This window comes from Halyomorpha halys, unplaced genomic scaffold (assembly GCF_000696795.3).
Source record: "Halyomorpha halys isolate HHAL.00 unplaced genomic scaffold, Hhal_1.1 Scaffold918.1, whole genome shotgun sequence".
Lineage (NCBI taxonomy): Eukaryota > Metazoa > Arthropoda > Insecta > Hemiptera > Pentatomidae > Halyomorpha > Halyomorpha halys.
The window spans coordinates 711,259-727,815 of record NW_027107889.1 but is presented as its reverse complement, the minus strand read 5'-3'; the positions used below and the strand labels follow the sequence as shown (position 1 = coordinate 727,815).

Genomic DNA, 16,557 nt, shown 5'->3' with positions numbered 1-16,557 from the left:
CCCTTTAAACATCAAAATATACTATTCACTAAAAAAGAGCAAATTACATTATGTATAAAATAAAATTGTTACAAATCAAAGTAATAAAAAAAAATATTGTTATTTAGTTTTATTTTTGTCTAATGTGATTTAATGTGTCCTTTTGGAAATTTTTGGCCACAAAGATTCTGATTGTTAATTAATAATTTAAAAATGAATCCCACTAAAAAAATAAACAACAATAATAAAATTGTTCATAATAAATAAAGTAATGTTTATAATTTATTTTGTGGAAATACTGTGGTACATTGTATATATTATAACATTGTACGATAAAGAAGTTAATAAAATTGCACAAAATGTCGAGTGTTGTTAAGAAATTTTAGACAGAATGTCAAAACATGACACAGGAATGGCATTAGAAACTTTAACATAAACATTTTTAGATGTCAAATATTAATAATTTGTGCATATTTGATCAAATTTATACCATTGAGAAATACTTTAAAGCTAGTAGCACTCAATTACAAACCAATTTAACTGAATTTTTAAGCCATAAGTTTTGTATTGATTTTAAAAATAAAAGTACACACATACGGTCAGGAAGCTTATAGTCTCTATGTGAACTGTGAGTGGGAATTCACTTCTATAAATTTATTACCTCTATAAATGAAAAATGGGACACATTATTTTACCCCTCTTAGCAGGACTCTATAAATCTGGCCTATTTGGAAAACTAGGAAAATGAAAAACCTTTTTAAGTGATAAAATATCCTAGGTCCTTTAGATCCCAGTTATACAGGTGGGGTCTATTACCTTTAAGTAAAAAATGGTTCAATCAAAAACTGTGATTTTCACTTCTCCAAAAACTCTTTAAAACAATTATACTTGCCAACAATAACTTGTCATTTTGTTCCTAATATATCTATTAAGATATATTATATTATTGTAATATATTGGTTAGTATATTAATAATCATTAAAAGGCTGTGCCCATGTTTTGGTAGGTTTTTATGAAGAAAGAGGAGGTATAATATTCACTTTGTAATAAAATATTTGTTAATTGTTTAAATATATTTTATTGTGTAATACATTTTTTCTTTATTACCTTACATATTAAGAGCTCATCTCTCAAAAGAGATGTTTTGAAATAAATTATTAAATTTGTTTAATTAAATCACTCAAATAGAGGATTGAGTAAATTCATTGTTAATTTTTAATAATTTTGTTTTTGAGTTAAATGTTGATAACTATTTAAAAAATCAGAAAATGAACACACTCTTTTTATAAAAAATAATAATAAAGATAATTATCTTTTATCAGCACACATTCTGTTAAATTCTTCTTCATTAGTAATAACATGAATTTTACCATTTTCAAACTTACGAATGAAAATTTTTCCTGAATTAACCCAAAGAAATTTCCACCCGTTTTCTGATTTCTTCTTTTTTACTTTGGCCAAAATATTCCTTCTTTGAGTAGTCAAAGATTCATTTATGTATATCAGATGAGATGTTTTCATGCCGAGGTCCCCTGTATTCAAATTTTTTTTTGATCTTCTACTCTGTAAAAATTTTTCTTTGTCGCTTCTACGCACAAATTTTACAATTATTGTTGGGTATTCAATATTTTCTGTTTTCTTAAGCTGGAAACAGCTATCTATCATCTCTTTCTTTAAGTCAAAATTCAGAACTTTAGCTAAATTCATGACAGCATCATGGACAGATTCCTCGTTCCGTACAGGAAGGCCTCTAATTTCCACTGAATTAAATCGTACTTCCTGTTTTGTTTCTTCAAGTTCATTAGTCAGAATATTAATCTTGCTTTTCAAAACGTTGTTTTCAGAAAAAATCTTATCAATAATTTCTTGTTGCCTTGAAATTATTTTGTCTTGCTTTTGGGCTTGTTGTTCATTTATGTTAAGTTTTATCTTAAAACTATCAAGCGAAGAGTTTATATCTTTCTCCATTGATTTTTGTCCATCTGAGACTTTTTGAATTTCTGTTTTGATTTCTGTCACAAAATGCTCCATCAATGATTTGACAGTGCTTAATTCTACTTCTTTAATATCCTTCATTGGTGTTTTCTGAATAGGTATATCGGAGCTGGAGAACCTACGCCTCCTTCTTAATTCGCATTTGCTGCACAACCACTTGTTTTTCAATAGATCAGCCTCTACCTTAGTTATGTTTATACAATCCCAATGAAATTTCAATCTGCATTCCTTGCACGTAATGTTACAACAATGTTCGGAGTTAATCAGTTCTCTACAACCACCACACTCACTCATCAGTGTACCAATGCCTAATTAAATAAATTAAATAAAGGGAATAATATTAATATTAACTAAACTCTATAAGTAAATAATGTATCATAACAGGACCACTGTGTTTTAACTAGGAATACCTTTCCTCTGAGCCAGGTATGCTATCACCTGCTTTCTTTTATCTTATCAGCTGATGAAGATAAAGAATTTCATAGAATTCAGATTTATTAATCATTTAATGATTCATTTTTAATTAATTTTCATCAATATATAAATAACTTGTACCAAGTCTGTCATCTAAAATAATTATTCTTCTAAAATATTTTAAATCATCTGTCAAATGATTTTGTAAAAATAAAGTACTGAAAAAAAAAAAAAGTCTAACTGTCTAAAAATGTAATAATCTATTTTCTACAAGTATCATAAATAACGATTTCTTAAACATTGAAAGTTAAAGAAAATATTTAAATGTATTCCTGAAAAAAAAAAAATACAAATAACATAAATTTAGGGTTGCCTATTTTTACACCTTTCTTAGGAAACCAAAAATTAATTTACAGTTAATTGATAAGTTTTATTCTATAATTTCATACACAGTTATAACTCAATTGTTAACATAAGAGTATTGAGAATATTTTATTAAGATTATAAAACAAAGCTTATTATCTCTCTTACAGTATATAATGAACTAGTCAATGTTTCCCCAATTGAGGCATCGTTTGGACTGAATAACAAATAAATGCAGATTAAGGATAACACATCTCACATCAACAGCCTATAATAAGAGGAACCGAAAAGAGATAATATCTTTGGTAGTATAACACTCTAACATACCTAGATTTTTTTTTTATCGTTTTACAAATTGAAATAATTAAATTGATAGCAGCCTATTTCCTTTTGGACTTTTTCTTTATTTGGCAAGTTTAGTAAGTTTTTGGTAAATTTCAACAAGTTTGTCTTTGCGCAGGATTCATGATAGAGAGAAGAAATAAATAATTTGTGAATAATAAGTAATGATTTAAAATTTTAGATAATTCTCTGTATTCTAACGGCCTTCATATCATCTTAAAATCTTCTTAATAATGAGATGAATAAAATAATTACCTCCAATTTAAGGGAAGATAAAAGATTATTCTATACAGAAGTCTTTGACACCCAGATGCTGATACCCTCTATTTATTTCTCATTAGCCTTCAAACATAATATCAAAAACAGCCTATCCATAATTTTTGTTTAATTAATTTATCTATCAATAAAAATGTTGGAATTTTATTTGGAGCTAATTTATTTTTTTGATCCCTAATGCAATAACACATGAGTGGTATGGTATTTTAATGATCCAGGAGCTTTACTACAGTACATGTGTTCGTACGGTGATGGATGATGGAAGATAGAATTTTGAGATCCCCAACCCAGACAGCATAAAGGGAACACAAATATACTTTGTGGGTCTGGGAAATCAGGTACCAACATTGGAGTGTTAAATGATAATGATTAAAGGATACAACAGAGGAAGTTTAAGGTAATAAAATAATTTAAAAAGTAAAAGTATATATAATTTTTCTAAAAAAACAATAAAAAAAAAAGACATAAATTTAGGTTTTTTTAAATTTTCTTCTTCATTTCATATAAGCCTTAGCAATATATTAATACAAAATTTAAACTTGGACAACCACTTTACCAGCATTATCAGAACCACTGGTGAAAAGACTGATAAAGGCTTCATCTGTTTTGTCAAATCCTTTTACAATAGTTTCTTTGAATTTCAATTTTCCCTGGAACAAATATATTGTTTATTTTTGTAAAAGTTACAAACTGATACAAAGTCAAAATAATATAAATAACTGCTATTTTCGTAATTTTTTTTTTTTTTGGAATTCATAACATATTTTACTTAATTAATTCTTTTGAATAAGTCCAAATGAAACATAAAAAATATTAAGTACTATTGGTTTTTAATATTGTATTTAGATCTCAAAATCAATTTATACAGAAACGAATTAGAGAAAATATACATCGTCAATAGTACAATTAATGGATTGTTAAATTTTAGTTCCATATGAACAAATGAGGATTTAGTTATTTTATGTATTCAAATTAGATTTGACGTTTTGTAACTGTGGGTTCCTTAAACTGTTCATATCCAGGATCCAGGGAAGTAGTCAAAGGGGGCTCGCTTCAAAATTACAAAATACTTTTAATTATTATATATATAAATAATTGACCGTACTATTTCAAATTATGAAGATGGTCAGGGGTGCATTCAGAAGAAAACAAAAAATAGTTGTTAACTATTTTTTATTTTCTTCTGACTTATGTTAACTATTTGATAATTACAATCATGACAGCATTCACTGTCATGACAGTTTTAGTGTTATGACAGTAATGTCGCACTGGGTCTGTTGTTAATAGTACAAGTAATGTCAGTTGAATAATAGTCACAGTCTCAAATATGATTCCGCCCAGGCTCCAAATATAAATCCAATCCAGGCCCCAAAAACAAATCTGCCCAAGAGCCAAAAATTATATTCATCCCATGCCTCAAAAATAAGTTGTCATGGGCCCCTAATGGTCTTGGTTCTAAAATTCAAACTCTAAGGAAAATAACAACTTGTTATTAATATAAAAAGTGTCTAATGATTAACTAAAAAAACTAGATCAAAACAAGTGCAACACTGCATTGGGGCTCTACGTATAATGTAAAGCCATTTTATCCAAAATCCCCTATTCCCTTCAATTAACCACTAAGGTGAAAAATCCCCGCAAATTGGGTAAAAATCTGCAGACAGCACTGCTAGTGAAGGTAAAGGTTACCTTTGGTTATTCTAAAAGTGAGAAATCTTATCAAACATAAGAGTAAAAATCAAAATTTATTCTTTAGCAAGTTTTTATTTTTATATTTATCGATAAGTATATTTTTAATTAAATAAACATAGATTTACAAACATTCATTTTTTAAGATACACTGTAAAATATTTAATACTGTATATATTTGAGAATAATTATATTCAACAACATCTATTTGTTTACTAATTTTTTCTAACTATAATGTGTTTTTATCATTTATTATTTTAAAAAATTGATTACGATGTATATAAAGTTTTGTTGATTAATTTAAATACTTTTACACCATTTTTTTTTCAATCTGTAGCATATTATGAAAATTGTTTATATCATCATTTATGACTCTCTTATCTGGTTTATATTATTTAATTGTTTTTGTAATTTTATTATTTGAAGAAAATTTAGATCTCATAATTAATCAATATTAACTTACTTCTTTAATAAATTGCAAGTTTTTCTCTATTCCCTCAAACCAACAATCCTTCCACTTACTAGAGAGGAAGCCTTCAAGCTTCAGCTGTTTCAAGACAATGTTAGGCTGTACAATCGGGGCTATAACATAAACAAATCCATAAAACATCAATTGAAATAATCAACACCTATTACCTACTATATAAGTCCTGAAATGTTGTTTTAATGTGAGAGAAAAAGAAAGAAGTGATAAAAAAAGCTATAATTAAATAAAGTAATAACAAAACCCTATTGAATATTGAGTATATGCTTATAACTTATAATTTATAATTAAAACATATTTATGAAAGATTCTTAGATTATTGGAGGAGATTAACAGCTTTAGTCCATATATATTACATTCATAAAACAAGAAAAACATAAAAATTAGTAGAAAAATTATAAGATTTTGTCTTCTTCTGAGAATATTTTATTTTAGGAGCTACTGGTTTTAATCTTTAAAAATCTCATAAACATTTACTATACAAAAAAAAAAAAAAATTTCATACAAATAAAATATCCTTACAAAACAATATCTTATTGTTAACATAAAAACTATAATTGTTTCCTATAAATTAGTTAAATTTACCAAGTGGAGGATTTTTTGGGTCAGCATTGTACCCTGAAATGTAACCACAGCAGGCAACTCGGCCAAAAGGATTCATTGCATCTAGAACAGCGCTACTGATTCTTCCACCAACCTGGATTAGTGAAAAATATATATTTATTTAAGACTTTATGATTAATTTGGCTAAATATATCAGATATCTCTAGACATATTTAAATAAGAAGTATGCATAATATGTATGCCTTTATGTATTAACAAAATAAATAGATTTAAGGAAAAAGTAATGAACTTCTTTCAAGGCATTCTATTTTTGTTATTTACTATGTATTCCATACATATAAGTTAATATTTCAAAATGTATTACATTATCAAAGTAGCAGTCAACACCATTTGGTGCTGCTTTCTTTAGTGACTCAGCAATGTCACATGTTTTATAATTGAATGCATGGTCGAAGTTTAATTCTTCTGTCAGCCACTTAGCTTTGTCATCAGATCCAACAAATCCAATTACATTCAGTCCTAAAACAAATATGAAAAGAAAACTTATTAGCTGTAAAAAGTATTATCGCTTTAAATAAACCAAACTTATTCTTATAATTAATTTTTAGTTAAAAAATCTTTATTAAAATAATTCATATGTTTCCACCTTCCTTAGATTGGTACTAAGACTTTTTCTATTTCTTTATTTATATTTATATACATCTATATATCACTTCATATCATTAACAGTTAATTTAAGATCTATCTATTGAAAATCTGATCAAATCGAACAGTATATAAAGAATAAAAATTAGTGGGTATTTTGGTTAATATAAAGCCTTAAATAATTTTTGTCACTTATTAATGAATAAGTGAAATAATAAATACTATGCAGTCAGATAATAACAAAAATAAGTTTAAAAAAACGGACGGATGTCCGACATCTTCCAAGCCAGCCCTGATGAAGGCTAGGAATTCTGGCCGAAACGTTGGCACTAATAAATAAGTTTTTAACTTATTTGTGTTATTCTCTGACAGCTCCCACAACCATCTTCTCATATATATTATCCATGGTCAACTTACTATATTTTTATCATTAGAATAATAATTATATATTAAAACAATAATCACATAAACTATTAGATTTAAAATAAACATTAAACTATTAGATTAAAATGACGTAATAACATGAAAAATTGAAAAGTAGATATGAGAGAAATACCACACCCATAACAATATCCTTCATATTTTAAAACAAATTATCTTGAAATTTAACTTACCTAAAATTTTTCCAATCTGTCCCACCAATGATCCCACAGCACCAGACGCTCCAGTCACAACCAAAGTTTCTCCTTTTTTGGGGGTGCATAGCCTTGTCAATCCAAAATAAGCAGTGTTTCTAAACAAAATCATATTTTTTTTTATTATAATTTATGATTCATTTCATCATTAAATTATCAAATTCTTTTATATTTTATATTTATCCATTTTATATTATCTTGTAATAATGAGAGATGGTTAATTATTTCAAATAAAAGAAATTAAAGGAACTTTAGAGGAAAATATTTTTAAAATTAAGCATTAAAGCCCTGTTACACTATTTCAATGAAGATAAAATTTGGTTAATATCAAAGACTATTTAATTGTACATAGATATAACAAGTTTAATCAAAATTATTGGAGCTGTTTTCGAGAAAATTGAACAAACGTGTAAAATCAATAGTACAAAATGGCCCTTATGGAAAAACAATTTTAGTAAAAAAGTTCCTGTAATATGCAAAGCAGAGATAGGCAAAAATTAGCTATAGTTGAAACTAATAGCTAAAGTTGCCATGGATACGATATTTATTAATCAATGGTTCATTCATGAATGAATGAGTCGTATCCATGGCAATTTTAGCTATTAATTTCAACTATAGTTAATTTTTGCCCAACTGTGATGCCAGGAATATATCTAGCCTAAGTACATAATTTCAGTTTCAAACAACTTATCATTTTTGAGCTAGGCTTTCCTTATATGCACAGGTACAGACCATTTTGGGAGACCTGGTAATGTGTATTTTCTGTAGAAATTTTTTTTACAATCATAATAGTTTCTCTTATTATATAAATGCAATAATATTGTTATAGTCAAATGTAAATAAGTGAAAGTAAAATAAGGAAAGAAATCATAAAGGGATAGAAGAAATTAAAATATTGAATTATTAAAACAAGATCTGAAACATTTGCTATATTGTTATAAAATAGTATACATATAAAATAAATATACCAAAAATTACATATTTAGCATTAAATTGTATTACTAAAGAAACTTACTTTTGGGTTTGCTACAAATAAGAAAATAATACTCACCCAGGCATTCCGAGAACTCCAATAGCAGTTGAAAGAGGAATATCTCCAAAATCTGGTAAGACATATGGTCGACTTTTTTCTCCAAAACCGCTCAGAACAGTATCCGGGTTTGCTACAGTTTTGTTCCTCCAGCCGAACTGGCCTACAACATTCTTTCCAACCTCGAAATCTGGATGTTTGCTTTCTACAACTCTGTTGTTATTTACAACAAGAAAGAAACAATAGTAAACTTTATTTGTTTCATTTTATTTTACTATTTATAACATTTACACATTTAAAGTATTAATTGATAGGCTAGTATTGAATTATTTCAAGAGTAAAAAGTTTAATATCTACACAATATTTATTTTCAAGTTATTTATTCCTTATTTACTAAATTTCTTTAAAGATCAACATTTTTGAACTATTACCCAGTTTCAGAACCTTTCTGTTTTTTTTTTATCCTATTTTAGATTATAAAGAAAGGTCTTGAAACGAACAACTGTTCCAAAAGTCAACCATAAAAGAAGTTTAGAAGTATGTAAGGGATAATTAACTTAGAAATAAATATTGTGTAGATGTATTTATTTATTTTTTTAGTTGTTTCAGATTTGAAGAAACATGGAAAATAAATTTAAACTAATTATTAAACTGATTTGGTAATTTAACTGATCACATTGTGCTATATTTCAGTAATAAAATAAGTGTACCACTACAACCTCTGAAGGGATTTTGGACTTACAGTTCTTGGTAAGGAAGTACTCTATTTAGACAAGGGGTTGTGCAAGGACATGATTTGGTTAGGATCCTCATCAACTAACCTGTCCTATTAAGGGTTAATATAATTAATTAAGCCACTTTATAGAGGCTGAGTGTGCCTTAGAAGGGCAATCAACTTCAGGGTCAGGCCACTGCTGATTTAACAGAATCAATAATTATCTACCACTAGCAAACTCGAACACAGGCCTGAAGGTTGGAGGAGTCCAGTGCCTTACCCACTAAATATTGAAACATCTTAAACGTACCAATATAAAATTATAATCAGAGATACTACTTTATTAAAATTCCTTATACCTTGACTATTATAAATTTAAAAACAACAAATTAAGTTGAATTAAACATTAGAGTAAAAATAAATCTTGACCTTCTAAAATCATTTAAAATGGATTCCATAAGGGCATGAAACCCAAATGAACAAATAATAAGCATAGATTTGTTACACTGCAGAAATTAATCATTAAAATTGTTCCTTTATTTTATCAATACTACTAGAAAATTAGCTAGGGAGTCCCTCATTGAACAAGAAGAGTAGAGGGATCCAACTTCAAATGGTTCGTAAATGTCAGAAACCTACTTAATAAAGCTGACGGGGTCAACCTTACTAATTGTTAATCTTATTAATGTTCCTTATTGAATAGTGTTGATATATTTAACATAATATTGTTTTAATATTAAGCCACTTACCATCTTACTTTCTCTAAAGACATACACTGTATAGGCTCTCCATTTCCATGTTTATTTTTGTTTTTTTTTTATAACCCTTTGAAAATTAATTTATACTTAAAATACTAGCTTTAAATATAAATTAAATAATGCTAAGAAAGTGAGAGATCATAATGTAAAGTGTAAACAATCTAATGATTTGATTCACTTAATATTGAGATTCTAAAAATTCTGTTATATGAAACGTTTTTGTTAGGTTGATGTTATTTTCTCTCATAACATCTAAATAGTGAAACATTAATTTAATCAACCCAATACTGTTTTATAATTTTTTTTTTCATCACTCGTAAATATTTGATATTCATTCCTGCATTCTTTATTAAAATAATATTTTTTTAATATATGATTTTTTTTTTTAAACAAAATTGCATTTGATTATAAGTTAATCCATTAATAATAATATCTTTCGAACTACCAATTAATTGTTAATTGATTGTTATAATTAACATAATATTTCCCATTTACAGTCTTATATATTAATATATTTCTATTTAATATAATTTACCTGTATTAGGTGTATTTTATATTTAGGCATACACTACTAATATAATATTCCTTATCCCTTATACATAAATAATATTGACACTTCTTGGATAATACTGGAAGAGCTTAAATAAAAATTAAATAATTGTGATATTTGTCAATTTTATTGCTGTTACTAATATTGTTACAATGATGGTCAGTATTGACCATGTAAGAACCCTTGAGATCTTTATTTTATAATTTAGCTACATGTTGTGGACACATAAGTTGTGAAATTGTCCTTGGTAACAATACAGTGATTATCTGACCTTTAAATGGGTGGGAGGAAAACCTAACAGATGTTAGCTATCAGTTGAGCACAATGCTGGCCACATCGGATCCTCGAGGTGTGGTCGTTGAATGAAAAACTATACTCCCTAATATTGTACTTCTACCCAAGACTCTTCATTGTTCAGGTAGTGCTACAGGTTTTATTATATATATATGTTTCCTATACATTACTATTATTATTATATGTGCTAATTGATTAACATCATAATATGGCACCTCGATAAGAACAATGAACAACTCAAAAATTCTACTTTTGCAAAAAATCAACTTAAGAATACTATAAAACTCATATTGAAGTAGTATAAAAGGTTTTTTGAAATTCAGGTAAGTATTTAAAACCTAGACTGAATGAATAAAGTAAATTTTATTCCTTTTCATAATTACAAAATGACAAATAAAAAAAAAAATAAATTTCCAAAAAAGCTCAAGTGACCCGAATAAATACATGTAACCTTGAATTTATTTTATAATGAAAGAAAAAATACAGAAAGACAAAGGATAAAAGATTAGCATTACAGATCTATGGGTAATCATACTTAAAAGGATTTGCTACCTAGATATTAACCCGAAATTTTAAAGAAGTTTTATGTTATTTCAATATAAGTTTTTTCTCATATACAGAAGTTTTGAGACATGATATGTAATGTATTTTTCATATTCACTTTTATATTTTACAAATGTAATACATAATATATTCCTTCCTTACCTAGCCACTTGTGCTCCAATCATGGTAACTCCAAGAGGAAGTTTCACAGACACTGGTCTGAAAATTTAAGAAACATCATTATTGATTTATAATTAATTATAGTTATTAATTAAAGTTTTAGCTGTGACAAGGTGGCAGTCCATTCTGGGATGCTTACATATGTACAATTTTGTGAAAAAAAAATAATGGCTTGTTTTTTAATCAGAAATTTGTAACTCCATATTAGCTTTTATTATTTCATTTAAGAGATGCAACTGCCTGTCTCGTTAGTTATTGTAATATATACATGTATACTATTCCTATTAAAAGTTTCAAATAAAAAAAATCTTAATGGTAGTATTTTTTTTTAATAAATTATTTTCTTAGAAGTTGATATAACAATGATTTTGTGGCAAAAAAGAAGTAGCTCCAACAATCAAACTTGTATTAAATCTTTTATTATCAATAAGTTTGTACTGAAAATATTCTCCTCATAAGGAGAAGCAAGTGATGAAAGTCAACAAAAACAAATTTTTCACACAACTTAGAATTTTTAATGATGAGAAGATTCTTGATTGTGGATAATATATATAAGGAGAAGCAGTCAGTGTAAGTGCAGTCAGTGTAGAATACAATTTATACAATGAATAGTCATTCATATAATTCATATCTGTCAACACTATTTATATATCCATAATGTTAGCTACTTTATTATTTTCTAATTATTCTATATATATCCTTTTATTTATTGGTTGTAATCTTATTTTTTGTTCTTAACCCTGATGAAAGCTAGAAATTTAGGCTGAAACATTAACACTAATAAATAAATTTTCTTTTATTTGTATTCTACACTGACTGCTCCTTAGTAACACAAAATTTTGAATCTTCAAATATTTTTCACAATTTTCTGAAAATTTGAAAAATAGGAGCTACCTCATTTTCTCAGAAAATGCTTCAATTACTTTTATATCTAATTTATTTTATTTAATTGAATAAATTTACCTCATATATGGATCAACACTGATATAAAGGGCCTCAAAAAGAACATCTAGTGAAAACAAAAATAATAAAGTTACAGACATAAAAACTCTTTCTGACTATATATCTACACTTAGATATTTATATTATTTATTTATATTAATAGAAATTATTATAAAATTAGTAAAAATGGTCAAAAGGTGTGAGAAGTTGAAAAATTCTTGAGATAATCTTTTAATCAGTTTAAATAATTACAATATAATGTATGCAATATACATTACTTCCGTTTAGCTAAAATTACTAAGCTTACAATTTTTCCAGCTTTGTTATATTCCAAGTAATGTTACTTTCTACGAGTATCTTTAGTTAAAAAAAAAAATCTTTATCATATTACTCATTTATAAGACTCCCTTATTGAGCAGTATATTCTTAAATAAATATTTTAATGAAAATTTATAACTTTTCTTATCATAAAACTAAAATATGTCCAATCTAAATAGGAAAAATTAAGTTAATTTTATGATAGTTGAACTATTGTTATTATTAAAAAAAGTTGATGAGTGGATTTAAAAAGATTAAATAAATTGTATTTTTTGAAATCTTTTCTTGGAAAAGATATTAAATTATGATAAATATTATTTTTGACTTCTTCTAAAACTTCAATGAAACATCTTCATAATGCTATCATTGAATTTTGTGGTAACTTTCATTTTTGTTTCAAGCTTCTTAAAATTCAAGATAAAATTACTTAAATGGCTAATTTAAACTTTATAAAATTATAAATAATAAACAAACCGAAACATAATTAAGGTACTTAGTCCTAAATCATGGTAAATAAAAAATTGAAACTGATTTACATCTTTGTTAATAGTAGGGTCATTATCTAAAGATGTGCAGATCTCACTTCCTAAAATATTAATAATAAAAAGTGATAATTTCGATCTTCTAAAATTCACACCTACTGAGTGGCATAGTAGTTTGATGCATAGGAGTACCTTTCATTATGGTTTAAAAAAATGATGAAATGAGTGAGTGAAAGAAAAACATCTGGACATACAGTTTTTATTTTATTTCTTATTACTGACTACAATTAATAATGAGGAATACTTTTGAATGAAATCCTCATGTAATAACTGACTAAATCAGTTAGTTAATTGAAATAAACAATCCACCATAGATAGAAAACAGATATTTAAAGTGCCTACGGGGGTCGGACATGGTGAAGGTCTGGAAAAACAATCTTTAAAATTTTTTTAATTACTGTTTATATCTATTTTGGAGGTGAAATACAGCCACCGTAGTAGAACAAAGTTTGTGGAATAATTCTTAATTAATTTTTTACCGTTAACTTGCAGTCACTTCCAATAAATTAATGTCAATATTATTTCTTAAGGATTCTTTAAAAAATTGTTGAGAAAACCCCTAAGTGTCTGAATTATCAATTATTTATTAAGGAGTGATTGAATATCAATTATTTGTACTTATATAAATAATTACATTTAGTGTAGCATTATCAAATTTATTAGAATAAATTGTGTTTATTAATAATATTTAATAATTTATTTGATGGTTGAGAAAATATTTTTATAATATGGATATTCAAGAATATGATAAGAGGAAAAAAAATAGTTTCATAAGTGAAATAATTACATGAGATAGTAGGGAGTAGTCTTTGTACATTCCGGCACAGCAGATTATACTAATTAGAGTTCAACTACTAATTGTGACTGGATATATAGATGATATCCTCTTTTCTCATCTCTTTATGTTTAATTTCTTTATTTATTATCTTTGATTATGATTACATAACCCTATTTATGTCAATAGTTCATAAAAATTAATGTTTATCAAGAAATAAAAAATATATAGAATAATAAAGCTTTTTAAAAGGTAGAAAGATCATGTTCAAATACATTAAGTATTTAGTAAAAAGGAAGAATTATTTTTTTTGTTTAGGAATAGAAGGAGGTATTCTTTTGTGAAGAAAGAATCATTCCTGATAAACAAAATATCAATTATACATCATTTCATCATTTGCTCTGACAATATTAACAACATCAACTATATTGTGGAAAACATTGGTAATGAATAAATAGTTGTGAACTATTGTTTATACAATATTTATATCAACTATTTCTTCTGAACTGATGTTTACCATCAAATTTCAAAACATAAATAAAATTATTTGAAAACAACCAGGAAATATAAGAATAGCAAAATAAGGGAGTTGCAGAGTAACAAATTAAAAATACCTTATTTGATAAGTAGAGATGTAAACAGGGGACTAAAAGTTAAGATTTTTTTAATATTTTATTTATTGATATTTACAAATGTATTAAAGTATACACAACCATTAAATTTGACACAGACATATGAAGAATCCACCCATTGAAAGAACTCCAATAATATTTCTAAAGGATAAGATCCGGAGACCATCTTCTTTTCAGATGCCTAGGAGGATAACCTGATGATGAAGGAGAAGCCAGGTTAGAAACAAGTGGGTTGGATAGTTGGGAAGTTTATCATGGAAGGACTTGATCTGGTTCTGGACAAATAGACAACATATGGAATATTGAGGTCCTGATGGATTATTTGATTTGTGAAAAAATAAGGAACATTAAGGATTTTGGACTGTAAAGATAGGATACAAGCGAAATCCGGTGGTTTAGTGGAGACCCAAAGCTCAACTCTGTAAGTCCAGAGACAAAATGAGTCTTTTATGATTAGTTAAAAGTTTATGGTTACTACAAAATACAAAATATACCGTTACTAGTAGGAACGCGAGCAATTTCGGTGACATAGATATAGGAGGAAATACATTTGAACGGATAGATAGGTTTAAGTATTTAGGTTCTACGGCAACTAGAAAAAACGAAGTTGATGAGGAAATAAAAGCTAGGTTGAAGGCGGGAAATACTCGTTATTTTTCAATTTCGAAACTGCTAAGCTCGTGCATTCTATCCAAAAACTTAAAAATTAGAATTTAAAACTATTATCCTTCCCACTGTTGCTGCTTGATGTGGCCTCTTACACTAAGGGATGAACAGCGCCTTAAGGTTTTCGTAAATAAAGTATTTCGTAAAATATTCTTACCGAAAAAGGATGAATCAACGAAGCAATTTAGTAGACTACGCCTATAGTTCAAGTTATAGCATTGCGGCGTATAAGATGGGTATGTAAGGTTGTAGGGCTTAGTAACGAGCGCATGCCTATAATGTTAAACATTGAACCGTCAGGTGGACCGAAACGTAAATAGGATTGTGTTAAAACTGTTGTAGTAGAATTGGGTTTGGAGGGGCATCACTGGAAGGATGTATGTAGAGAGCAATTGGTGGTATCGGCATCGAACCTTCGGGTTCATTATTATTATTATTTTGGTTTAGATAATAATAAAACGAGGATGAGGATAAAAAAAAAAAAATAAAAGGTTTATCATATATTTCTTTATTTTTATTTAAAACAGATTTTACATTAGAACAAGATATAGCTATGCGAGAAACTAGATGTAACCATCATAGTAATTTTCGAAATTATCTTTTCATAGGATAGGTTGGTAAGAGAGTGACTCACTTCCCCAGAGGAAGGTCTATTAAAGCTAGAATACGATCAGAATACGTTTTCCAAGGTTTTAAAATTACCCATTCGATTAACTTATTAATTAAAATAATTATTAAAATTTACTATTATTAAGAAGACAGTAAGTTTTATTCCGATTTTTACATTTTTTTTGTGAATAGAACCTTCCTATTAAAACTTCTGTTAAAATTGAACTAATAACTAAGAATAGGCAAAATTAAACTGAATTAACTTTGATAAATTAAATCAACATAATATTTCCTTCATCTTGGACGAAGAATGGCTCATTTTGGTCCCCCATAAGAATTTTCCTTGAGCAATTTTAATTTTTAGAAACAAATGAATTCGTGTTCGTTAGGTAACTAAGTATTTATGAGGCAGATATTTACTGTCTTTCACGAGAGATATAAAACTACTTTTGTAGAGATATATATAAATATAGCTAAGAGACATAAAACTTCAGTTTGTTTTGAGATTTTCTTTAAATATTTATATATGTATGTATAGTTGACCATAAAAATTGATATATAGGGAGATGGTCAGGGTTGCGGTCAATAGTGAAACAAAAATAGTTTACAACTATTTA

At 27.0% G+C, this 16,557-nt stretch overlaps 2 protein-coding genes across 2 annotated transcripts in view; both read right to left on the bottom strand.

Moving 5' to 3' along the window:
* Window positions 1-1,107: 1,107 nt before the first annotated feature.
* On the bottom strand, window positions 1,108-2,419 carry LOC112210259 (uncharacterized). Its single transcript, XM_024359088.2, has one exon. The coding sequence runs from the start codon at window positions 2,266-2,268 to the stop codon at window positions 1,288-1,290; it is 981 nt and encodes a 326-aa protein (XP_024214856.1). The 5' UTR covers window positions 2,269-2,419; the 3' UTR covers window positions 1,108-1,287.
* Window positions 2,420-3,778: 1,359 nt separating this feature from the next.
* Window positions 3,779-16,557, bottom strand: part of LOC106687146 (prostaglandin reductase 1) — a 14,954-nt gene continuing 2,175 nt past the window's right edge. The window contains exons 2-9 of the mRNA XM_014430864.3: window positions 12,420-12,465; window positions 11,439-11,495; window positions 8,438-8,629; window positions 7,366-7,484; window positions 6,471-6,625; window positions 6,128-6,239; window positions 5,522-5,640; window positions 3,779-4,019 (exon numbers count right to left, since the gene is read on the bottom strand). Of these exons, the coding sequence (XP_014286350.1) occupies window positions 3,903-4,019; window positions 5,522-5,640; window positions 6,128-6,239; window positions 6,471-6,625; window positions 7,366-7,484; window positions 8,438-8,629; window positions 11,439-11,495; window positions 12,420-12,465 (917 nt within the window). The 3' untranslated portion in view covers window positions 3,779-3,902. The remainder of the gene's footprint in view (window positions 4,020-5,521; window positions 5,641-6,127; window positions 6,240-6,470; window positions 6,626-7,365; window positions 7,485-8,437; window positions 8,630-11,438; window positions 11,496-12,419; window positions 12,466-16,557) is intronic.

Bases quoted from the DNA above. Each gene is read 5' to 3' on its own strand.
- LOC112210259 (XM_024359088.2), bottom strand. From the start codon at position 2,268: ATGAGTGAGTGTGGTGGTTGTAGAGAACTGATTAACTCCGAACATTGT.